At 50.0% G+C, this 24,656-nt stretch overlaps 1 protein-coding gene across 1 annotated transcript in view; it reads left to right on the forward strand.

The window, feature by feature from the left end:
• gpc3 (glypican 3) overlaps positions 1–24,656 on the forward strand; it is a 103,729-nt gene that overhangs the window by 36,730 nt on the left and 42,343 nt on the right. Inside the window, exons 3-4 of the mRNA XM_042074462.1 lie at positions 15,047–15,750; positions 24,373–24,515. Of these exons, the coding sequence (XP_041930396.1) occupies positions 15,047–15,750; positions 24,373–24,515 (847 nt within the window). The remainder of the gene's footprint in view (positions 1–15,046; positions 15,751–24,372; positions 24,516–24,656) is intronic.

Here is a 24,656-nt window from a genome sequence, read left to right on the forward strand (position 1 = left end):
AATAAATAAATCTATCATGACAAATATCCTAAAAAAATACAAAACCTAAATGCCATGAGAGCTAAATATGATAAACTGACAGCTGAAAGAGTGGCGAGGAATTTAATGTGGACTAAACAAGCATATTATGATCAAAGAGAAAAAGCTGGCAAATTACTGGCCTGGCGACTTACTGTAAGAAAATACAGGCTGACAGAACTATTCATAGTATCAAGACAAAAAACGGCAACTTAACAATTGACCCCACAGAGATAAATGATAACTTTAGAGAATTTTACAAGCTTCTCTACAAATCAGAATATAATGGAAATGAAGAAGCTCAGAACACTTTTCTTGACCAATTACAATTGCAGACATTATCAGAGGAGGATAAAACAATGCTGGATAGTCCACTAACAATAGAGGAACTTTTAGAGGCTATAGGTAACATGAATAGTGGTAAAGCACCTGGGCCAGATGGGTTGCCAATAGAATTTTATAAAGAATTTAAAAGTAAATTGGTCCAGCCTCTTCTAGACATGTATAATGAATCATATGAATTGGGAATGTTGCCAGACTCATTGAGAATAGCTACTGGAACTCTTATATTAAAACCTAACAAACCCCCAACTGAATGTTTCTCCTACAGAGGAATAAGTCTCATGGAATGTGACACTAAGATATTATGTAAGGCTCTTGCCAGGTTACATCTGGGTAGGTTAAACTCCCTTCGTAGTACAGGCCCCAGGTGTTTTATTGTTGTTTATGTCTTTATGTTCTTTAAAGAAATGATTGGCCTGTATGTTGTTTACTCTATTACCGCAGTTGTTTTTGCTACAGTTGATTTTATATGAGATTCTGAAGGAGAAATGGCAGCAGTAGGAGTGTTTTTCTTACGACTGTGTCAAATGTTGCTTTGATTGCAGCCTCTGTGAAATGATTAAAGGTTAGGCAAATGTTTTGAATGATCTTGCTTCCAGGGAAAGTGATTCATGAGTATCTCTCCTCCCCTGCACCAAGCTCACTGCGCTGCAAATACCCACGCAGTGGTTTACACGGTCAGGGATGGATGAGCTGTAAAAATCTGCTCAGGTGTGCTTTGTCTCCGCGCTATATTTGACTTAGATCCGTTCCCCCCAGATTGATGAGCATGTCACACCTGTGTAATGGATAGTGCTAATTAACTCGTTATGCTAATAGAGAGAACTCCAGGCCATGAAAGGTGCTATTTAGTTCTGTAACTAATAGCCGCAAAGACGCGTACCGCCACGTACCGCCATGCGAATGTGATGTGGCCCGTGAACGCAGCACTGCCCGCGCGGAACGAAGTCTGGCCTCCACCATCCGTTTTGGTCTGGATGGAGTTAGTTCAGGTATTGTGGGAGAATGCCCAGGAGAGGCGGCTCTGAAGGAGAAACCTTCGGTGAGCTTACCTTACCTCCCCTTCCCCCCTCACTGTCTCCCTCTCCCTCTCCCTCTCCCTCTCCTCCACCCTGTTGCTATTCCCGGATGCTCTATGTGGGTCACTCCCTCTTCTCCATGGTGATGGCAGACTGATTCCTCCATCCCCCTCTTATTCTCCCTGTTTTCCATACTTTTCTCCCCTTTCGTGCGGCTCCTGCTGGGTCTCCTGGGATCATCCCCACTGCGATCCGATCCAGCTTCCTTCGGCTGCTCCGCGAGCCCGCCACATTTAGAGAGGACTGCGACGGGCTGATATTTCAGGAGTCGGAGTGCATCAGGTTTTGTGTGGTACTTTTAATGAGTCTCTCATCGTGATCGTACTTCACCCCCCCCACACCCACTCAGGCTCAGCTGCTAAATGAGTAATAATCCCAGAGCGAGGAGTCCTTCTCGCCCATAGTTAATGTCGCCAGGGCATCCTTAAGCAAGGTTCATGGCTGACGTCTGTGTTTGCGCGCCTGACGAGAGAAATCACCCCGGGCGTTTTTTTACTCCCCACTCCCCGCCATCGCCCCAGATGGTGGCACGCTGCGGTCTCCTCCACCCGCTCCGCGCGCAGCGGCAGAGGCAAGGAGGGAAGGGCACAGCGCAGGCAGGCGGGCGGGCGGGCGGGCGGCTGAAGGGCAGGGGGACGCTCTAAACATAGGGCTATGCCTTTGCCAGCGCTGCACCACCGCCCGCCTCATTTCACGCACGGCTCGGCGAAACAGCGCCGTGGTCTCCAGAGTGGACGTCCACTCCCCGGCCCCCCTGCTTTACAAGTCTCCACTGAAAAATCATTACCCGTTGGGTTTGTGCATGCACTGGTGTGTGGATGTGTGTGTGTCTGTGTCTGTGTGTGTGTGTATGGGAGGTCAAGGACAGTCTCAGTTGCCCTGCCTCAGGCTGCTCCTACCTTTACCCATGTGGCGTTTATTTAAAGAGTTCATCAGCACCCCCAAACTACACACACACACACACACACACACACACTCACACACACACACACAGACACACACACACACACACACACACACACACACACACACACACACACACACACACACACACACACACGAGGCACCCACTATGTCAGACTCCCCAAACTGCAGGATTAATTAATCTCATTCCCCCCGTGATCCTGGAGAGCTTTGGAGAGCTCGGGCTGCGCCTCTGGCTGGTGGGCATCAGGATGCCAGCGCTGACCCATTCATCAGCAGGACTGCTGGGAGTGAGAGACGTCCGAGAGAGGGTGGGAGAGAGAGAGAGAGGGAGGAAAACAAGGGGAGGTGGAGATGAAAAAGGTATAGAAATAGGGTGATACTGTGAAGGGCAGAGAGAGAGAGAGAGAGAGAGAGAGAGAACAGGACAGGACCATAGGCCCAGGAGAGGGCATCTCCCGCACAAGCGAAAGCTATGATTAAAAGGTGGGCATATCTCCATTGTGCCCGAGACAAGCAGGCCCCTGATTTTAATATATATTGCTGAGCCTGGCATCTCAGGGGTTCAGCCCGGCAGGTAATGAGGGGCAGTGGGGCAAGAACAAATTAGGAGGCAAGAGGAGGGCGGGGGGAGGGGGGCAGTTAAGGTATGCGGGCACGAGGACACGCCGTCTGCCCGAGATTAATAACTCCAGCCGCCACCGCGTCTCCCCCTATTGTTGCTGGCAAACAGAAGCGGATGTGCTGCTGTCCCACGGGGCACCTGCTCCCACCCAGATAGATGGATTGCAATATGATAAAGTAAAGCAAGGCTGGGGTGAGAGAGAGGGCGCGGAGGGGGAGGAGAATGCTAAGCTTGCGCTAGAGAGAGAGAGAAAGAGAGAGAGAGAGAGAGAGAGAGAGAGAGGGAGGAGGGGGGGAAAGGAAATGCAACACTAATTAAGGAAGAGGGAGAAGAAGAAGCGGAAGAGGGGAAGAATACTGAGAGGAGGAGAAAGAGAGAGAGAGAGAGAGAGAGAGAGAGGGAGGGAGGGAGAGAGAGGGAGAGAGAGGGAGAGAGAGAGGGAGGAGGGGGGGAAAGGAAATGCAACACTAATTAAGGAAGAGGGAGAAGAAGAAGCGGAAGAGAGGGAAGAACACTGAGAGGAGGAGAAAGAGAGAGAGAGAGGGAGAGAGAGAGAGAGAGAGAGAAAGCAAGAAGGGGGGAAAGAAGCACGCCACGCTTTGATCAAGCTGACACCTGTCGGGGTGGAGGCTCCTCCGCTGTGCCAGCAGCACGTGGCGCCTTGGCAACAGCCGAACCTCCAAACAGGGCTGGGGGCGGGGCAGGCACGTCACTAAGCACACACACATCGACACACACACACACACACACACACACACACACATACAGTACATGCACACACAGTCACTCTTGTAAAGAAACAAACATGAGCGCTCAACTTGGCCTAGATGAAAGGCAGTGACAAAACATTCCGGCCTTGAAATATTTCTGAGAAATACGTTGCGTGCCGTTGAAATGCAGTAGTCCCCAGCTTTCCATAGCTCCATAGCTGTCATTCACCACATGTTGTTTTCCCCTCAGCTTTGTGAGTGTGGCCTATTTTCAGCTTACGTTCCACATGTACAGCATTAAACCGTGATTACCTCCAGAATACTACTGGCTGCCGTCACCAGTATTACAGTATGAAAAGTGATGCCAGCATTACATTTCAAAACTGAGATTGTAGTTAAAAGGGCGCCCATGTCCTTTTGCAGAGGACCAAGCCAACCGCTTCCTCTGTGGCTCTCCTGACAGCCAGGCTTCATCTCCTGCGCTGCGCATGCCCCTCCTCCTCTTCCTCCTCTTCCTCTGGGCGTGTGTGTACCTGCTGATAGGTGCCGTTTGATCTCGGGACCCTTACCAGCCGCTACCATCAACACTTAACGCAGCAGAGCACAGTAGAGGAGTGGCAGGCGCAGACGGAGCGCGCGCGAGAGAGATTGGGGAATGAAAAAGTGGAGGAGTGCAAGAGTTAGAGGGAGGGAGGGAGGGAAAGAAAGACAGGAGAGAGGTAGGAGAAGGAGAGAAAGAGACAAAGAGAGAGCGTATGATGGTAGAAGGGGAGGGCTGGGGGTTAGGGAGATAGAGTGAGAACCCGTCAGAGGAGAGCACTTAGAGATACAGATCCTCCCGCTCCGGTTACCATTACTCAGTGCTGCTCTGTGGAGCGTAAAGAGCCAGGACCGGGCTGAGGGGAAGGTGACGTGCGTGTGTGTGTGTGTGTGTGTGTGGCGAGCAGGCCAGTCTCCCTGTTGAGTAGCAGGTGCAGGCGGGGGCCGGTGGATGAGCGCTGATAACTGCCCCTCCGGAGCTTGCTGCTAGGCCTCGTCCTGCGGGCGGATGGAGAAGCTGCCGGGAGCCGCTGCGCTTGACCAACCCCTCAGCGGGGAGGAAGGCAAAGCTTGGAGCCCAGCGGAGAGGGCTCCACACTGGGGGCCACCATCAGAACCCCCCCCCCCCCCCCCCCCCCCCCTCTTAGTACCAGCCCAGAGAGCCTATCAGAGCCTCTGTGTGCCTCCCATATCCTCCACTCTGATCATGCCTGAGACCCACCACACCAAACAGAGTGGAACCCTTTGAAATCTAAAAAGGAAAACTAGGTAAAGCAAATCAGTGATCGCAGGATGCTGTCTGCGGGGCTGCCACCGTATGGCTGCCATCTTGTTTTGTGGCTCGCCGGTGCCAGGCTCGCCCCTGCCCACAATGCCCACTGGGAAGACAGCCAATCAGCTCGCCTGATCAAACTTTGATCACAGGCAGACGACGAGTGCGGCTGAGGCGGCAGACTGGTGGGAGGGGCCACGGAGCCCTTCCATCTTGGCAGGGGATCCAGGGGAGCTGTGGCCAGAGAGCCGCTATCTGACCGGCTGGACATCAGTACCAGGCACACGAACAGGCCACTCTGCACTGCCAGTGAGTGAACTGAGCCCACCTCAATAGATGGAGAGAGAGGGGGAGAGAGAGGGGGAGAGAGGGAGGGAGAGAGGGAGAGAGAGGGCAGATAGGTCAGGGATTAATGCTTAGGCTAATAGGAAAAGGATACAGTGGTCATATTACAGCAATTGAGTTCTCTTGGTGAGCATGTATCTTAGATTGATCCAGTTGAAGATAATCCCCAAAGTCACTTTCCCTTAAGAGCTCTCCACTCTCTCTCTCTCTTTCTCTCTCTCCCTCGGTCTCCTCCTCCCTCTCTCTGCCTCTCTACTGGTGAGATACTGGCTATCACTCTTTCTCTCCCTGTCTATCTCGCACTCTCTCCCTGACTGTGCACACATCTGTCTCCAGGATTTCAAAACCCGACCTCACTCTATCTCCCCCACACACTCTTCATCTATCTCTCTCTCCCTCTGCTATGATCTTTCCATCCTTTCCTCTGCTCTCCTTTTAAATTCAGCCAGTTGCTTTTATCTGCCTTTAAAACACCACTTCAAAAAGGAGGGTATTTTTTTATTAATTACTGCCTGGTTCCTTTATTAAAGGTCTCTATTAATATGTATTCTAGAGCTAACGGTTGTATATTTTTCACTATCGGACCAAAATGAAATTGAGCACAGTATCTTGGTGCATAATTGGACAGGGGAAATAAATCAAAGGGTGACAAGGCACTGTGTGTGTGTGTGTGAGAGAGAGAGGTGGCAATCTAGAATAATATTATTTATTAGAAATATCCTTTTTATTTTGTGTGTGGGTGCCTCACCATCTTCATTATCTCACTCCCTCCCATTTTCTCTGTATGCTTTTCAGCTTATTAGTTCACAGCCGGAGTAGCGTGACTCAAAATGATAGATTTCTTTGTGTATACTTTTTATTAAGTTTCTTTTCCCCAGAGAGAGATGTGGCATTTGTGTGTGTGTGTGTGTGTGTGTGTGTGTGTGTGTGTGTGTGTGTGTGTGTGTGTGTGTGTGTGAGAAACAGCAAGGATAAAGATAAAGCATGCCATTTAGATATACAGTAGTGTGGCATTGATATCATCTCTTGAAAGACTTCCTTTAACACAGGGTTGAATATAAAAAAGAGCATGAGGTGTGTGAGGCTCCATGAGTTAGTGACTACAAGCGCCAGCTTTGTGACCATGAACATGCGCCCTGCACCACACATGCCTCTATGTGATGCACGCGTGGATAATTACTCTTGCCAGCTTCTTTCTCTGTCTCCCTTTCTCTCTCTCTCCCTTTCTCTCTCTCTCTCTCTTTCTCCTTCTCTCTCTCTCTTTCTCTCGCTCTCTTTCTCTAGTGCACTGGAGTGGCTGTGAGTGCGGAGTCACTCTGAGTTGTGTTTCATGTGCAGACTGGCATCAGTTGGCTTTGGCTGCCTTTGATTGGAGCTTCAAAGCCTCGGAGTCCTCCACCACTCTATCTCTCTCTATCACTCTATCACTCTACTCCTCTACTACTTTTTCTGCTTCTCTTCTTCTCCACTCCCTGCTGTTGTATGTCCTTTATTGTCCCACAACTCGGCTGGCCCTGAGAACAGTGGGTTTGTATTTGATTGGGAGCGTGTGGGAGTGGCCGCGCGCGTGTGTGTCTCGCTCACACACAGCGCGCTCTCCGGAACAACTCCAACTCTGACCTCGTGAAAGGCCATGACCGCTGAAATCAATGTGAGAATCAAAGGCCAGCACAAGCGACGCAGTGACTAAACCTCTGGCGCCAGCATGGCCTTAAAAAAACAAATACCCAATGTTTTTTGGGTTTGACTGGGTTTTCTGTCAATACTGTCGAGTATGCCTGCCTTTCCTTATCCCTATAGTGTCATCTTTCTGTCAAATTGTCATGATCTGCTTCTATTCAGCAATCCCATGAGCACAGAGGATTAAATCTCTTTAATCATATTTATGGGTCAGATTAGCATGACGACGGCACCTGAGGTGATGTCAGTGGAGGGTGCTTGATTTGATCAGTCTTAAGATGTGAAGATGAGGATGTAACCCAATGCTGCTCCTGACCCCTCTCCAGACTGCACCCTTCCCAGCATCCCCTGTGGTTCCTTCCTGGAAAGCCCACCAGTGCCCCCCCCCCCCCCCCCCCCACACACACACACCGTTCCACCGTCTCCCCTCCCTCCCGTCCTCCATCAGCACCTCCCTGCTGAAAGAGCTCCTGTTTCCCGTATGGAGCGTCGTGAAGCCTTGGCACTCAGACCAAACAGACGCACCCAACACTCCCCACAGACTGCTCAGGTGTGCAGGCTCTATTTTCTCCTGTTCTACCTCTCTTCTCCTTTCCTTTTCCCTCACTCTCTCTCTCTCTCTCTCTCTCTCTCTCTCTCTCTCTCAGGTTACATGGGCAGAGGCACTCTGAGGCTGCTCAGACAGCCCATCTCTCACGCAGGCTTATCCAGATCAATGCGCCGGAGCTCAGCCCACATCACTCACCTCCGACGTATGGAGGAGGCGCTGCTGCAGCAGGCGAAGGGGGGGATGGGGGGGGGGTGCGGGGCTCAGTGTGTGGGCTTGGCTGCGCGTCTGTGTTTGGGCGTGTGTGGATGGATCAGTGTCTGGCTGTCTGGCAGCAGGCACAAGATACGCCCGTGTAGATATCCTCGGCCAGCAGCTCGTGAGTCAGTCACCACCAAAGATGGGAAACCAGGAAGCCTTCAGCCAGTACAAGTGTGTTCATGTATTAGCTCTGCTGCACCTAACACAGGAGATTTCACTAATTAGCTCATCTACCTGGCTGATGAGTAGAGCTAATAAGCATCAGCTTGTTTAGTGTACTGTATGGTTGGAACACATAGTGGTATGAGTTCTACTTTCTGAAGCCTGTTTCCTATCTCAGGGTAGTAGTGTGCAGTAAACTCCTCACCAGCCCTCAGTCAGATTTACACTGTAATAACAGCCATTACAGTACCAATGTGAGTTGTTTTTAGTGCGGAGAGAATGGAGTAACACTATGCTCACTGGGTGAGATGGAGGTCAGTGTTAATGTGATGCTCAGAAACATCTGCCTCTTCAGTCTCGGATGAGCTGAAAATAATTGGTGAAATGATGATCTTCAAAGACCGTCTGCAGCATGTTGCAACCTCTATCTACACTTACGTTTTATTTAGTAAGATGTTAATGTTGATGTTATCTTTAATAGTGCAAACTCACGTTGCCTGTGGAGGAATCGGAGTGCCTCCCTAGTCCCCGTCCTGGGAAGCGGTCCAACTCATAAACGCATGATCTTATGTCTCTGCGTTTATTGGTTTGTTCATGTATTAATGTGTGCACTAGATCTTGTTTGGTTCAGTGTTACATTAGGTTGATGCACTTTGAAAGATAGTGTGTGTTCATAGTCAGCATAACTGTGTGGTGGTTGTAACTCAGTGTAGGACAGTAAAAGAGACCGATCCACCATGCAGTCATTTTGACAGCTCATCAGGCTCAAGTGAGCTGTGCCTGGTGCTCTCATTCCCTGCAGCAGCGGGAGCACATTTGAATGACTCTGAGCTCCAAAAATGTCTCATTTTTGGGTGAGAGTGAAACTTCCCCAGCTTAACCAGTCCCACCACACAAGCAAAGGGAGCTGCCCCCTGTGTTCCATCGTCTCCAATAAGCTGTGCGGCGCATGATGAGTTTCCAGACGGCTTCAGATAAGCCCCTGGATCTTCTGACAGAGCTGCCTTCAGAGAGAGCAGCCGGGCACACACATCTCGGCGGGTGTGAAAACATACACTCAAATAAAAAACCCCACAGGGGCCCTCCGTATCAGATGTCTGCTGAAAATCCTCGCAATTTCCTGGAAGGGCAAGATCCCTCCTACAGATGCCCTCCGTCAGCCCAGCAGCAGCGGTCAGGCCACTCCGCAGAGTGCGTCCAACCAGCCGGGCTGCCCGTGGAACCTGTGGAGCATTTAGAGGAGGCGAGTACCCAATCTCCCTGCTCAAGGGGATGATGAAGGGATGTAATGTCCACCTCAGCATGGCGTCCTCGGGGTTTGGCCTTTTCCCAGAGTCCACAGTGTGCATGCGTACCCCAGGGATGATGAACTGAAGGGGGCTAATAACCTTGAGGAAGTGCTGAAGGTGGGGAGAGGTGGGGTTGGAAGGCCCCCGTGGACTGATTCTCCAGTGTCTGCAGTTACCTTAGCTAACCTCATTTCCATCCTCTTCCCCAAAAGGGCGCCGCGTTCATCAGACGCTGCGTTGGCATGCGAGCGGAGGCGTCATCACCAGCAGGCATGCTGGCCAATCAGAAGCAGTCTGCCTGCGTGCTGCTTTGGCAGAGGGGCCAGGTGGTGTTCTCCCCACCCTCTGTCGTTTGTGTGCAACCACTCCCTTCATCCCTCTCTCTCGGTCTCTCTCTCTCGCACTCTATCTCTCTCGCTCCCTTGTTCTCTCTCTGGCGGCTAGAGGTGACACGCCGTCAGGGGAAATTGATTAGGCCTGGTTGCCGGGGTAATTTATTGGCGATCCATTCCTGGCGGGGGTAATGAGTCTGCGGAGCGCCTGATGGATGTGGCCGCGGCGACGTGCGGCAGTGGCGAGCCTCCTCCGCCGGGCTCCGGTTACTCCTCCCGATTATCTTACAGGCCCCGGGACAACAGCGCTACAGCAGCGCATCGACGTATTGATCAGGCCCTAATCTGAATTAATACTCACTTACTTCATTCCTCACACAAGTCAAACTGGTCAAGGCTCCCACCTGCCACTGCAACGCAACCATGATGAATAGGACCTTTTCACACGACTGAATTTAAATCCATTTTTATGGATATTATGATAATGTATATTAACGTTATAATAGATACACAATATATACATCTTTTATATATACTGTATATGGGTGTTGTGTTATGCCAACAGATCACAAACCACAACACAATTGCTTTGTTGGGCTTGAAACCAATGAGATAATATGATATTTTTGCAGTCTGGCCAAGTGTGCCTCTTTTGATGGCGTCTTGACATCTCATCGATTCCACTTATTTCTCATGAGTGTTGAATTTCCTCTTACTATCCCTCGCCTCAGCAGCGCCGCACAGTCGCTCCGTCCGTAGCCACGCAGGATGTGTCACACTATTACAACAATTCATTTGTCTTTAATAATCACATGCCAAGCCTCCCCTGCACGCACACACACATACTCACACACATACTCGCTGTTGCTTTGTCGAGTTAGATCTTTGCCAGCGTGTCTGATGCATTGCCTCTGCTATAGAAGGAGATGGATTTGGCCAACTTTCATACCCCAGCCCATAAATACAGTATCAGCTGATTTTTTTTCTGTGGCTGTGCTCCCATTGGCACCATTGATGGATGACCTGGCCCTGTGGCAATCGGAATGCTTTCTCAACGACAAGGTCTCTCACTGCCCAGAGGGGCTTTGGCTGATGGCGCAGCCACTGAACAGGTAGCGCCCGCGTGAGCTGCCGAGGATAGAGCGGATGCCGGCAGACAGGTGGCACACCACAGGGTGCCAATCCTCAGCGCAGAGACGGGTGGATGAGCGGAGGCCAAAATACTGCACCTGTGAAGCTTGAGGAGTGGGATGGGTATTTGTGAGAGTGGCTTCAGCTGAACAGAGTCGATAAGATGGAGGGCGAAGCAGCTACCCTTATGAAAACGCAGTTCGATTCATGGTGTTTTATAACATTTGTATTGAGAGACGCTCCATTGTTAGAGGCCGAGTGAAAGCCTTTCTCTTTAGCTGCACCCGTATTGCATCCCTGTCCACCGTGACTCAGTGGCTAGCGTCTCACAGGACTGACCTACCGAGACTCAGCAACACTCTCCCCATATTTCAGATGCTGCTGCCCTGACACTTTCATGAAGGCACTGAGTCAAGACGCATCAGCTGGTTTGGGATTTTAATTGTACTTTTTGAGAAGCCCTTTTTACCTCTGGGAGTGAGAGACCCAGTGGAAGCTCCTCTCTGTGGCTGCTGTGGGTGTGTGAGGGTGAAGGGGCGCGCCGGTCAAGCGTAGCCGCGGTTCGGTGAGGCTGCGGTGGTGATGCGTCAGACCAGAACTGAGAAACTTGTGTGATGACTTTACCTCGCAGGGGAGAGTGAACCTGAACGGTGCTGTCTAGCCTTGAGAATGTGTCAGGCACAGCGCCCCTCCTCACACACACACACACACACACACACACACACACACACACACACAGGCTTGGCCTGGGGTCTGACAGTGACAGGTACATTCTCTTGGATCGATGAGTGGGGGGCCGATGGGCCGTGTGTGTGTGTGTCTGTGTGTGTCTGTGTGTCTGTGTGTGTGTGTGTTGCTCCATTATCTAACTTCTCAGTGATAATACCCATGCCAAATTTGTAAACACAGAATATCACACTCACGTACACACATACACACACTCAGACACAGTCACACACAAACACACTCCACACGCACAAGGCACAAACCCACAGACAGCCGTACTGATATCCAGACCAAATCTGTCTCTCTCTCTGCCCTTCTCTCTCTCCCTCTTTCTCTCTTTCCTTCTACCTCTCTTTCTCTCTCTCTCATCCCTTCTCTCTCCCTCTTTCTTTTATTCTGCCTCTCTTTCTCTCTCTCTCTCTCTGCCCTTCTCTCTCTTGCTCTCCATCTCTGAGCTTCATCTTGCCCATTAGTGGACACCCGATCCTGGCTGAGCCCTCCAGTCCTCCAGCCTCCTGACCCAGCCCGTGGCCAGCCCACCTCTCCCAGTGACCCCGCCGTCTGCCCATGCTCTATTACATTTATGGTGAAGAGGCCCTTCCCGCATACATACATACACACAAACACACACACACACACACACACACACACACACACACACACACACACACACACACACACACACTACAGCCAGCCCATTAGAACGCTGGGCATCTCTCGTCTCTCTGGCGGGCCTGTAAGTGATACACTGGGCTTTGTCTGGGCTACATGATTTGCCTTAAGAGCCTTTCAAAGAGACAGATGAGGGGAGGAAAATAGCACTCGTTCTCTCTGTTTCTCGCTCTCCCATGTGTTTTTCTCTCTGTCTGTCCATCACATCCATTGTATGGCTTTAGTAAGAAAAAAAGCAGAGTGTATGGTCTTTTGTCGGAGTGTGTGTGTGTGTTCTGCAATGTGTTTGGGTCTTCTGTTTGAGTATTGATCAAAGCTGTGTGTTAGAAGTCTTTTCCTCCATTGTATGCTTAAGCAGTAGGAGTGCTACTGCACAGGATGTTCAATAGGCATTTTAACATGAATGCGCTCTTGTACTTTTTGCCATTGTGAGAGCAATCATCACCAAGCCTGTGCTGTGCCAGGTTCATCTCTTCTGTGTGTCTGTAAATCATATGCCTGTGTTTGGGCTGTGGACGTGTGTGCCTGTTCTCTCTGCTTTGTTCATCCTGCTTGGCACTGCATGTGTTTGTGTGCTCAGGAATCACAGAGGGCTTTGTGTGTGAAAGACTGTGTGTGTGTGTGTGTGTGTGTGTGTGTTTGAGAGAGACAGAGAGACAGAAATAAAGACTGGATGTGTGTGAGTGTGTCTGTCACAGCGGGAGATCTCTGCCTAAACAATCCAGTTAAAGCAACGCGCCTCGTCCCAAGGCAGCGCTGCAAGCCCATCTTCGCTGGCTCACACACACAAGCCGGTGGGTCTGCGCCCATCTCGTTTGGCTCGTGCTGGGGCAGCAGAAACTGATCCCACGTCAGCTGTAGAGGGCATTAGGGAGCGGCCGTTGCAGAGCCCCATCAATACATCTACTAATAATGCCTTAGCATTAGCAAACCACTCACATCCCAGCCACTAGCCACTGGGGCCACTTTGTTCGTGCAGACCTATTGTTATTAGTGAGGTTGGTGTGTGTGTGTGTTGGGCAGCTACCTATGTGTACATGTGCATGTGGACGAATTTAAATCAATCAACCTATAATATCTCTACACTAAGTGATTCATTGTCCCAAGTCAATCACTGGTACCCAGCCCTGGTCAATGATGTCTGCTCTGCACGCTTGATCTAATTGCATGTTGTGTGTGCCCTTGAGGAAGGAACACACACACACACACAACCACACACACACACACACACACAACCACACACACACACACACACACACAAGGGCAGATGGATGAAGTGCCTAATGCGAGTGGCTGGAAAGCGTCTGCTTAGCACAATGCTAATGGCCGTCCCTCTGGTGCGGTGGCCTAATTAGCCAGACAAACCCCCACCTCACCCCCCGACCACTCACCTCCACAAACCCCCCACCTCCCGCTCCGGCCACTTGGTTAAAGGAGTCCAAAATTCCCCCCTCCTCCTCCTCTGTTTCCCTCCTTTTCTCTCCTCCTTTGTTCCCTCCTTTTCTCTCCTTCTCCTCTCTTCTCTCTGTTTCCCTCCTTCTCCTCTGTTCCCTCTGTTTTCCTCCTTTTCTCTCCTCCCTGCTGTTCACTCCATCACTTTCTTTTTGGGTGTTGGTTTGGCGAGGGCGTTTTCGCCTCCCTGGCTCTGCCCTGATAAGGATAAGGGGTTCACTTAGCACCTCCTGATTACTCTCCCCCTCCTCTCTCTCTCCCCCTCCTCTCTCTCTCTCTCTCTCTCTCTCTCTCTCTCTCTCTCTCTCTCTCTCTCTCTCTCTCTTTCTCTCCATCCCTCCTGTGACTCTGCTCTCCTTTCTTCTCCAAACACATTTTAGAGGCCCCGCCGCCTGCCTCTCGGCTGGAGTCCAAATGAATTCTCTGCTCCTAAGCACTTTGGGCTCTTGAGACGCACTCTCTTCTGCAGCGCTGAAAAGGTCACCCGAATAATCGAGCTCTCCATCGGAGACTTAAAGTGTTCTGCTTTTTCCACACCTGTCTGTATCCTCACTAGATTAGTGCAAGTGGAAGTTAGTGGAGGGTGTTTTCTGCTCCTTAACTGAAAGTGGCTGAGCTTGTCACTGTGGCTCGGCTCGCTCTGGTTATGTTGAGCTTATGCTGGTTCCGCCCACTTATCTCATGCCAATGAACACGTGTCAGGGAGGCTGGGACTGTGTTCAACATATGCGCCATATCACAGTGCCCTGTTCAGCCGAGTCCCACTGCCGTATGCGATGTCTCTCATCTCAATTTGCCTGCCTCTCTCTCTCTCTCTCTCTCTCTCTCTCTCTCTCTCTCTCTCTCTCTCTCTCTGTTATAATTTTAAGTAGACTGAAGCACAGCTCTTGATCTCTCTGTTCTGTGCCTGACAGATTTGACTCGTAGTTTGACACCCCAGTGGAGCACAAAGTCACTGATTTATGATTCCCTCCATAAAACATCAGCAAGCCCATCATTTCCCTCACTTACGTGTGAAGTGTGAAGTGCTTCACTTCCGCGGAGCTGTAAGTGTTTAATGCCGTTTGATAGCTCTTGTTTTGTGTTTAATGTCCTTTATTAATCATGTCTCAAAGTGGGCTTTCCACGAGCGGCGTTCTTATACAAATAAGCATCTCTTGAGCCGCCAATTAGGATGTGCTGTGTGTTCCAGCCGGAGATCCGCGGTGGATCTGATGGGAGAAGCTCAAATAGATCTGTCCCCGTTGTGTCACTTCTCATCTCCTGCTTCCCCTCCTCTCTCTCCTCCACTCTCTTCCTCTCCATTCCCCCTCTCTCTTTTACCTCCTTCGTTATTCTCTTTTACCTCCCATTTCTTTTTCATGGCCTGCTCTCACTCTCTTCTTTTTGTTTCTCCATTCTCTTTCTCTCTTTCTCTCTCTCCCTCTTGCTCTCTGTAGAGGCCTTTGATGTGGTGTTGCGTCTGGGCCGGAACGCCACGCTCCTGATGCTCCGCGAGGACTTCCCTGGCCTGGGCGGCGGAGCGTCCAGCGCAGTGGGGCAGCTGTTCCTGGAGGTGTCGCTCTACATCCTGGGCTCGGACTCGCGCGTGGACCACATGGTGGCCGGCTTCTTCTCGCGCCTCTTCCCGCTGGCCTACCGGCGGCTGCTGGGCGGCGGCACCTCAGCGCCGGCCGCGTCCGACGAGTGCCTGCGCGGGGCCTGGACCCAGGGTCCGTCCGGCGGCGCGTTCGGCGCCTTCCCCAAGCTCCTGATGACCCGCCTGTCGCGCTCGCTGCTGGCCACCCGCGTCTTCCTGCAGGCGCTCAACCTGGGCATCGAGGTGGTCAACACCACGCAGCACCTGCGGGCCGGCCGGGAGTGCGGGCGTGCGCTGCTGCGCCTCTGGTACTGCCCGCGCTGCCAGGGCCTGGTGGAGGGCGGGCGGCCGTGTCCGGCGCTGTGCCTGGGCTCCATGCAGGGCTGCCTGGGCGGCGCGGCCGAGGTGCAGCCCCACTGGCGGAGCTTCGTGGACGGCCTGGGCCGGCTGGTGGAGAGCATGCGGGGCGACCAGGACGTGGAGGCCGTGGCGCTGGGCATCCCCGCGCTGGTCAGGAGCGCACTGCGCCACGCTACCGCCACCAGGAGCCACATCAACACCATGGTGAGTGGAGCAGAGCCACACACACACACTTCCACACTCGCAATCCAGATCAGTCCAACACTGAGCCACACATACACACTTCCACACTCGCAATCCAGATCAGTCCAACACTGAGCCACACACACACACTTCCACACTCGCAATCCAGATCAGTCCAACACTGCTTTATGAGCATGTACACAAACAAAACAGCACAACAACTTGTTCAATAACATCACAACACTGAGAACGTTGAGAGGAACAAAGGGATAGGCTGAATAGTAACAGTAACATGAAAAGTTGTGTGTACACTCGTCCTCTCTCTCTCACTCTCTCTCCTTCTCTCTCTTTGTCACTCACTTCCCTCTCTCCTCCCTTTCCTCCCTCCCTCTGTCTCATTTGTGGGTCTTTTTCCCGCTCTAGTTATTTCTAGTCTGACAACGTTCTTGTAGAAAAAGTTCAACAGAGTGTCATTGTCGTCGTTTAATCGTCCTCTGAAGGGAAATGAGATTTTAGTCTTTGTGTGTGGACTGTGTGCGTACAGTATGTGAGTTTAGCGTTGGATAGACATTTAAATCTCATCTGACTAAATCCTCTGTAATCCTACTATTTAGCTCTATTTTGCCAGAAACCACACACACACACACACACACACACACACACACACACACACACACACACACACACAGACACAAACACACACATACATACATACATACATACACTCACAAACACACACATACCTAGCCACCCTTCCACTTGACACTTGACCAGTCTGAGCACTATTAAAGGTCTGCCTAACCTCGCACTCATGTGCTTTCCAAGAAGACCTGTGATGTGTTTGAGTCAAACTCTCCCCTTTCAGCATGCCATAGTGAGTTTAAACTGCAATAACACACTTGAGTGGTTTGCAAGCGTGTGTGTGTGTATGTGCATGTGGTGTGTGTGTGTGTGGTGTGTGTGTGTGTGTGTGTGTGTGTGTGTGTGTGTGTGTGTGTGTGTGTGTGTGTGACTCTTTAGGAGCTGAAGAGATGCTCATGTTTTATTGAATGCTGGGGAGCACTGGAGCTTGTTCAGCACGCTGTTTGAGCAGGGTGGGAGAGTGCTGAACTTTTCACTTTCACACTCATTCTTCCAGCAGTGACCTGGACACACACACACACACACACACACACACATTATTTATTAACACAGGCTCTGCCCTCACTTATTCGGCAATTCTGAGTGTGTTTGATGCCTTCGCTAGTGCCACAAAAAAAGCCTGTGAAGCGGCGCTCAGAGCAAAAGTACTAAATTCTACATATCTGACATAACGCCGAACGTATAGAGAGAGAAAGAGAAAGAGAGAAAGAGATTGCATGAATAGTGTTTTGCGTGAAGAGAAGAGCCCTAAGAGATAGGGCCTTATGGATGGGAGCTGATTTGTGATGCGGTTGGAGCGTGTGTGTTGGGTGGGTGAGTGACACTCTGCTTGCGTGGACGTCTGTCGCTGGGCGATGTGTGACACATGCTAATGTAGACCGCTCTGCTCCAGCTCCCTTTATTTACACGTCAGCTTTTCTCACACCTTAAACACACTAATCTGACACTCCCAATCCCCCGGTGCACACACACACACACACACACACACACACACACACACACACACACTCACAGACACACACACACACACTCACTCACAGACACGCACAAACAGAGTCACTCACACACACACACACACACACACACACACACTCACAGACACACACGCACACACAGACTCACTCACACAGACACACACACTCACACACACACACACGCACGGCTGATGTGGAGATGCGTTTGTCACGTCCAGCAAGGCCCCCTTAACAAATCTCCCGTGCCGCTCCACACGGACGTCCTGCTTCCCTCAGCATCTTTCCTGCCTGTGTGGGGTTTTTTCCCGGTAAGCAGATGGAGGTCCTGCAGACTGGCAGGCTCGGTCAGGCAGACCGCGTCCAGCAGTGTGGGGTGTCAGGGCTTCCGCCGGGGAGGGCAGTGGCCAGGACGAGCTATCTGGGCTGGGCAGGGCTGGACAAGGCTGGCTGCTGCATGGCGCCTCATCATTTTAGCGCCAGATTTAGCTCAGCGTGGAGGGGATGTGAGTGAATGTGTGTGTCTTTTGTCTCTCTCTGTGTGTGTGTGTGTGTGTGTGTGTGTGTGTGTGTGTGTGTGAGTGTGAGTCTCAGTGTGTGGCTGACAATGGGTTTGTCTGTGTGGCTGGTTGTGGGTTGTGTGTGTGTGTGTGTGTGTGTGTGTGTGTGTGTGTGTGTGTGTGTGTGTGTGTGTGTGTGTGTGTGTGTGTTAGTCAGTGAGTGTGAGTGTGTGAGTGACAGCGGTGTGCCGTGAATGTGTCACACTGTGCCAGAGCCCTCTGCTCTCCTCAGCTGCTGAGGCTGCAGGCAGAGGCAGTAATGTTGCCACGGCGAGTAATTAGAAGCACAGGTGGAAATTTGACGAGGGCGCGTGTTTGATTTTCAGGTGGGCACTTCAGCACTTTGATTTAAATTTGAGCGCTAGATTGTCTGGCTTTTTGACATGTCCTGTCTGCCCTTCATCTGTAGGGTGTGTGTGTGTGTGTGTGTCTGTGTTCATCTGTGTGTGTCTGTCTGTCTGTCTGTGGTTGTGCGAGTGTGTTCCTGTCTATGTCCTTTCTCCAGACCACCATTCGAAGGTCATTGTGCCAGGGACAAAGACAACTGTTACTATTCTAAATTTCCCTCTCTCTCTCTCTCTCTCTCTCTCTCTCTCTCTCTCTCTTTCTCTCTCTCTTTCACTCTCTCTCTGCCTGACTCCATGTTCCTCTAATTGCCCCATACGCATTTAAAACGGCTAACCGCTAGTGTGCTAAGGCGCTCTGATGATAGTAATAGGCAGCGTAATAAGAGTAAAGCTCGTATGTAATCCTGAGCGCTCCATTGGAGTGATGATATGAGAGCACATTAGCGTGTTGGCCGCCCCCACACCCCCCCAGCTCCTTGTGCCGCTGCCTGTTCTGTCGAGGTGGCAGGCTAATTTCATGGCTCACACTGGCGCTAAAGAGTGTGTGTAAGTGGCTCCTCTGAAGCGCCTGCTCAAACGGTTGCATGCACTAAATCAAGGGCTTTCTCTGTGCGCCCCGTCGGCTGTTCCAATCTCAGAGTTGTTCCATGGCAACGTTTGCGCCCACACCCCACCTTCAGTGCGTACAGTACCGTGTGTCTGCTGTGCCGTGTGTCTGCTGTGCCGTGTTTGTGTGTGACGCTAGTATCCGGGGCCTGTAGCCACATCATTCATCAACAGTGAACACGGAGGGATTCTCTTACACCTTATTTCCCCTCCGTATCTCCTCTTCCGCCCTCTGCTTTACATTCTGTCCATCTTTCTGTTCTCCACCCTCATTCACTCTTTCTTTCCTTCTCTCTCTCTCTCTCTCTCTCTCTCTCGCTCTCTCTCTCTCTCTCGCCTGCTCGCTGCTCTGAATGAAGATGCATGATTTATGAAGCTCTATTTTTACTAGTTACCGAGCAGAAGAAACAGAGAACCGGCGACAGAGAGAGAGAGAGAGGAGATGAGGGAGGAGGTGAAGAAAGAGAGGAAGAGAAGATTGAGAAAGAGAGGAAGAGGAGAGGAGAAAGGGAGGAAGAAGAGAGAGAGAGGAAGAGGAGAGAGACAGGAAGAGCTGAGGAGAAAGGGAGGAAGAGGAGAGGAAGAGGAGAGGAGAAAGAGAGGAAGAAAGAGAGAGAGGAAGAGGAGAGAGAGAGGAAGAGGAGAGAGAGAGGAAGAGCTGAGGAGAAAGGGAGGAAGAGGAGAGGAGAAAGAGAGGAAGAAAGAGAGGAAGAGGAGAGAGAGAGGAAGAGCTGAGGAGAAAGGGAGGAAGAGGAGAGAGGGAGAGGGTATGAAGAAAGAGAGTAAGATGAGAGGAAGAGGAGAGGAGAAAGAGAGGAAGAGGAGGGAGAGAGGAGAGGAGAAAGAGGAAGAGGAGAGGAAGAGGAGAGGAGAAAGAGAGGAAGAGGAGGGGGAGAGGAGAGGAGGAAGAGGAGAGGAGAAAATTATTTTGAAGTGAGAGGCTGAGAGAGGCTGAGGGTTGGGGCTGTGCATTGTTCCTAGCGCATGAGGACCTGGGGTAGGTGAGTAATGCTGCAGAGAGAGAAGGGCTCTTCACAAAGAAACCTGCTGAAGACTTCACCTCTAGGAAGGCAGGAAGCTCAGGCCTGCATAGCCACCAGCTTGAATGCCGAGAAAGGCTCGCCGCTCTTTGAAAGATTATGCTTTCAGGCTCCACTGGCTGTTAAGGGTTTTACCAACACCACATCTTGAGGTGCTCTTGTGATTTCAGCACTGAGTGCTGAATGGGGCCCTCCTCTTGAGCTCAACTGCTGTCATTGTCAAAAAGTCTTTTACACTCTAGATGTGACCTCACCTGAAGTCGCTCTGAGGCATCTTCACAGTGTCTTCCTATCAGTTAAATGTCTATAGAGTGCTCTCTATCTCTCTTTGTCTCTGTCTCCTTCTCTTTTTCCTCTCTCTCTCTCTCTCTTTCCCTCTCTTCCATGCCCAAAGGCTCTGGCAGGCATAGTGCTCAGCCTGTTATAGTGCCTGAAGATGCTGCTGGCAAATGGTCCTTCACAGGGAACATGAATCACCTGCTGTCTGCCATGATTTAGTCTCTCTGGGTCTCCACCCATCATAGTTATGTCCAATGATCCATCATAGTTATGTGTGTCTTATGTAGCATACATCAGCTAGAGTTTATCACAAGTTAAGTATTTGACTTATGTATGTATTTCAATCTGTATACAGTACTTATTGAAATGGTTTTGTGAGTGCTTGTGTATGTTCTGTTTGGTCTTTCCTATGGAAGAGTGTGTGACTTTATTTTTGTTTGCCTTTTACCTGTTTGTTGTTATGGGTGTGTACGTGTGTGTGTGTGTGTGTGTGTGTGTGTGTGTTTGTGCGTGAGTGTGTGTGTGAGTGTGTGTGTGTGTGTGTGTGTGTGTGTGTGTGTGTGTGTGTGTGTGTGTGTGTGTGTGTGTCTGTGTGTGTGTGTGTGTGTCTCACCTGTCCTTGGCTGTATGGATGTGATAAAGGCTGCTATGATGAGGGGAGGGATTTCAATACACTCTTGTTGAGACGGCACTATTCTTTTTTCCGCTCAACTCCTTTACTTGCTTCCTCTCTCTCCCTCCCTCTCTCTCTCCTTCTCTCTCCCTCTCTCTCTCTCTCTGGTGGCATTACGCACGCAGCCTCCAAAGCTGATATTAATACCCAGCTAATGAGTACCTGAAGATAGTAAACAATGGCTGCAGTATCACTTTCAGTCTGTCTCGTTTCTCCTTCCTTACTGTATCTTTCTCTGACGGTCTCTCTCTCTCTCTCTTTCTCTATCTCTCTTTCTCTCTTGCTCTGTCTTTGTCCCTCTATCAGACACTCAATTTATCTTTTCTTCTCAAAGTCACATATAAAATACTTTCAAACTGGGACGATGGCCCGTAAGTCATTGAGGAAGGAGAGAAGAATAGGAATTGGATGAGAATAAAATGGGAAATTTCTCATAAGGACATCACAGAATAAGCATATCTAATGGGAAGTTATTTAAGAAATGTGAAAGAAAATGAATTTAATCTTCTTTCACTGCGGGGGTCTGAGTGCGAATGCAGATGTTTGTCTCTCCTGCCAAGTCTATCACTGGCAGACTCCAGTGTTGGTTAAGCCACGGTCCCCCAAAATCATCTTTGATCGAGCAATTAATTGGAGGGACTAATTAAATTTCTCTCAACTAATTATGCTTGTAAATTTGATTTCTTTTTATTTCTTTTTAAATGGTAAAATCTATCGGCGGATGTCGGACATCTTTCCTCACGTCATTTCTGCACATGCAGGGGGTCTGTAACAGACGAGGATGTGGAATGCTTGCATCACTTCTTAATGAGAAGGATTATTTTATCATGCGGAGACATTGTGTGTTCTTGGTGGTTATTATGAAAGGGACCAGTGTCAGGAGACTTTTCTGGTAGCCTATACAATTGGCCAAGGTGGTATGGGTATGAATTTCCTAATAGTGGACAGTGAACTGTATGCACAAGGCTCTGTAAAAAGCTTGTTTCGGGTTATTAGTATTGAAAATGAATACATTTCCCTGGCTTACTTTAGTTCCTGTAGAGTCCCATTAAAATATGCAAATATCATCAGGAGGCAACATCATACACAGATACATCCTGAACATACCTAAACTATAATAGCTTTTCATAACCTCAGAAAAGCATTTGTTTTTGCTTTTGTATTTCAGTTCAACGGCCTGGGCTTGCTTGGTTGCCCAGTTCAGCACAGATAAACACTCCAAATGGAACTCTAATGCTTTCTCCAGAGGTTATGATTATTGGCTGTTATCACATTTCACTTTTTTCTTGGATTATACAGTTTACAGTGAATTGTGGTTTGTCTGTACTGCATATTGTATATATTATAATCTGGTGTGCCTGGTATATGCCGAGTAGAGTTGAGTTCATAAGCTAGCTCTGGAGGCGCATTTGAATGTTGTTCAAGGCCCCGTGCTTCGTGCTTCGACCGAGAGATTCCTCTGTGCCCAGACGCCTCTGCAGGTTGCTGGGGTCAAATTTGTTTGCCGCTTTTTTAAATTGGGGTGATCAGGCCATCACTCCAGTTTTCTCGGAAATACAGCTTACCCTACGAGGCTGAGAAATTGTTAGTGCTTTTTCTCTTCATCTCCCTCTTTCACTATCTCTCTTTCTTTCTCTCTGTCTCTCTCTCTCTCTCGCTCTCTCTCTCTCTCTCTCTCTCTCTCTCTCTGTGTACCGTCCACCGACCCCCTCCCTGTGTCGGTCTCCCGCTAATTCTCCGGTGTGCCGTGTCTCCCGGGAGGTGTGTGGGAGCTCACACAGGGCACGCAACACACGCTACTCCCACAACCAATCGCATTAATCACGGCCTGGGGGACAGCGGCCCATGGAAATTACACGAGGAGAGCTGTTCCATGTTGCGGCGCAGACTAGCCGCTAATGATTTCCCCTGAGCGGGAGGGGAGAGATAGCAACTGTGTGTGTGTGTTTGTGTGTGTTTAGATGTGTAAGGGTATATTGTGTTCAAGTCTGTTCCATCACAATTGCAGTCCTCCCTCAGCGTCTCTGTTTACTGTGTAATTGAAGCTTTCCTTACTTACATCTTAATTGGAATTGCTGAGTAATAACTGTTCTGTCAAAGCCCATTTGTTGCAGCGGAGGTGTACAGTGATAACACACAACATCAAAGTGCAAAAAGGAATGTGGAAAATGAAAAAGAAAAAACTGTGTGATTCACCTTGATCTCTCTTGAGGCATAGAGATTCTTGAACGCACAGAATTACAACCTTTGCTTAATGTGCCTTGCTTGTCTCTCTCCTTCTCTCCTCTCCCTCTCTCCCTCCCTCTCTCCCTCCCTCCCTTTCTAACCATTTATTTCTGGTTAGTCGATAGGAGAACGGTATATCGATCTGTACTGATGAGATGCCCAGTAGATTAGCTTTCAGCACATGTGCTCTGTGGTTCTGTCTCGTACATGAGCTCCTTATTGGTTGAGTGTAGGCGTGTGCACTCTGATGACATCGCTAGTCCTCAGGTGTGTTTGTTTTCCTCCGTGTTTGTGCCCGGGCATTTGGGTTTGTTTGTGTGTACACGAGTGCATCTGTTTGTGTGTCTAACTGTGTTTACATGTGTGTATGTAGTGTGTGTATATATATATATATGTGTGTGTGTGTGTGTATATGTGTGAGGATTAATTTAGTATTGTCTGTTGTTCGATTGTGAGTATCTGTGTGTGTGTGTGAGGATTCCATTAGTGTTTTCTGTTGAGTATCTCTGTGTCTCTGTGTATGTGTGTGTGTGTGTATGAATGAAGATGTCCAGCTTTAACCCCCCCCCCCCCCCCCCTGTCCCATCAGCGTTCAGTGCCTCCGGCTTTAGTGTGCCTGAGCACAGTGCTGTATTCATTTAAGGCAAGCGGACACAATTAGCCGTTAACATTACAAGGCAGGATTAAGCCTCTGCCTGAAAACCCAGGGGAAATTAAACCGCCGGCGAATCATTAAACCACAAGCAAAACATTAACAAGCATTTGCATTTTTATTGCACCTGAAAAGAATGGCATCTCTCCATTATCTCACTCAGGCAGAGAAACAGGGAGAGAGGGAGGCAGAGAGAGAGAGAGAGAGAGAGAGAGAGAGAGAGGAAGACAGAGAGAGAGAGTTTATTTATTGTTATGATGTTGCCCCGCTGAAAAAGAAGAAAAAACAGTAGTGTTTTTCGATGGGGAGAACAAGGAACCTAATTTACACTCCGAGTGTCTGCCGAGGGTTACGATTAGAGAAAGAAAGAGGCGGAAAAAAAGCTATTGGTGTACGAAACAATGACTTAGCTTCTTTGTCATGTAAATCCTATTGTCACCGGGAATAAACAAATTGAGAAATAGGCAGCCATGGAGGAATGGCTGCACTAGATAAAAGGAGGGGAAAGTTTACTGTTTGGGGACGGCACATTTTATTACTTCAATGTTAAGCCAAACTATTATTTGGACTGTTGTGTGGGAATGTCACAAGCTGTGTGGAGAGGCGTATCCTGACCTTGGGTGCTTTGTCCTGTTTTCCTTCTGCAGGTGAGCAGTGTGTGTGCGCACGCGCCTGCACGTGTCTCGCGGTCCGTAGCGGCCGCCCCAAACCCCCCAAGAGTCGCCCTGGCGTCACGCAACCCCCAACCTGTGGACTTTGACCCTGAGGAGACCCTGTCTGGTCGGCGCAGGTAATTGTGTGTTTGGGGTGGGGAGGCCTATAGCGGGCGGGTTATTGGCTCTCCTCCAGAAGCTGACCTGAGATCAGTGGGTGCCCATGGGACGAGCATCAGCACTCATTAGGCTTAATGGCTTAGCGCCCACCACAACAC

The sequence above is a fragment of the Alosa sapidissima genome, chromosome 20, assembly GCF_018492685.1.
Source record: "Alosa sapidissima isolate fAloSap1 chromosome 20, fAloSap1.pri, whole genome shotgun sequence".
NCBI lineage: Eukaryota > Metazoa > Chordata > Actinopteri > Clupeiformes > Clupeidae > Alosa > Alosa sapidissima.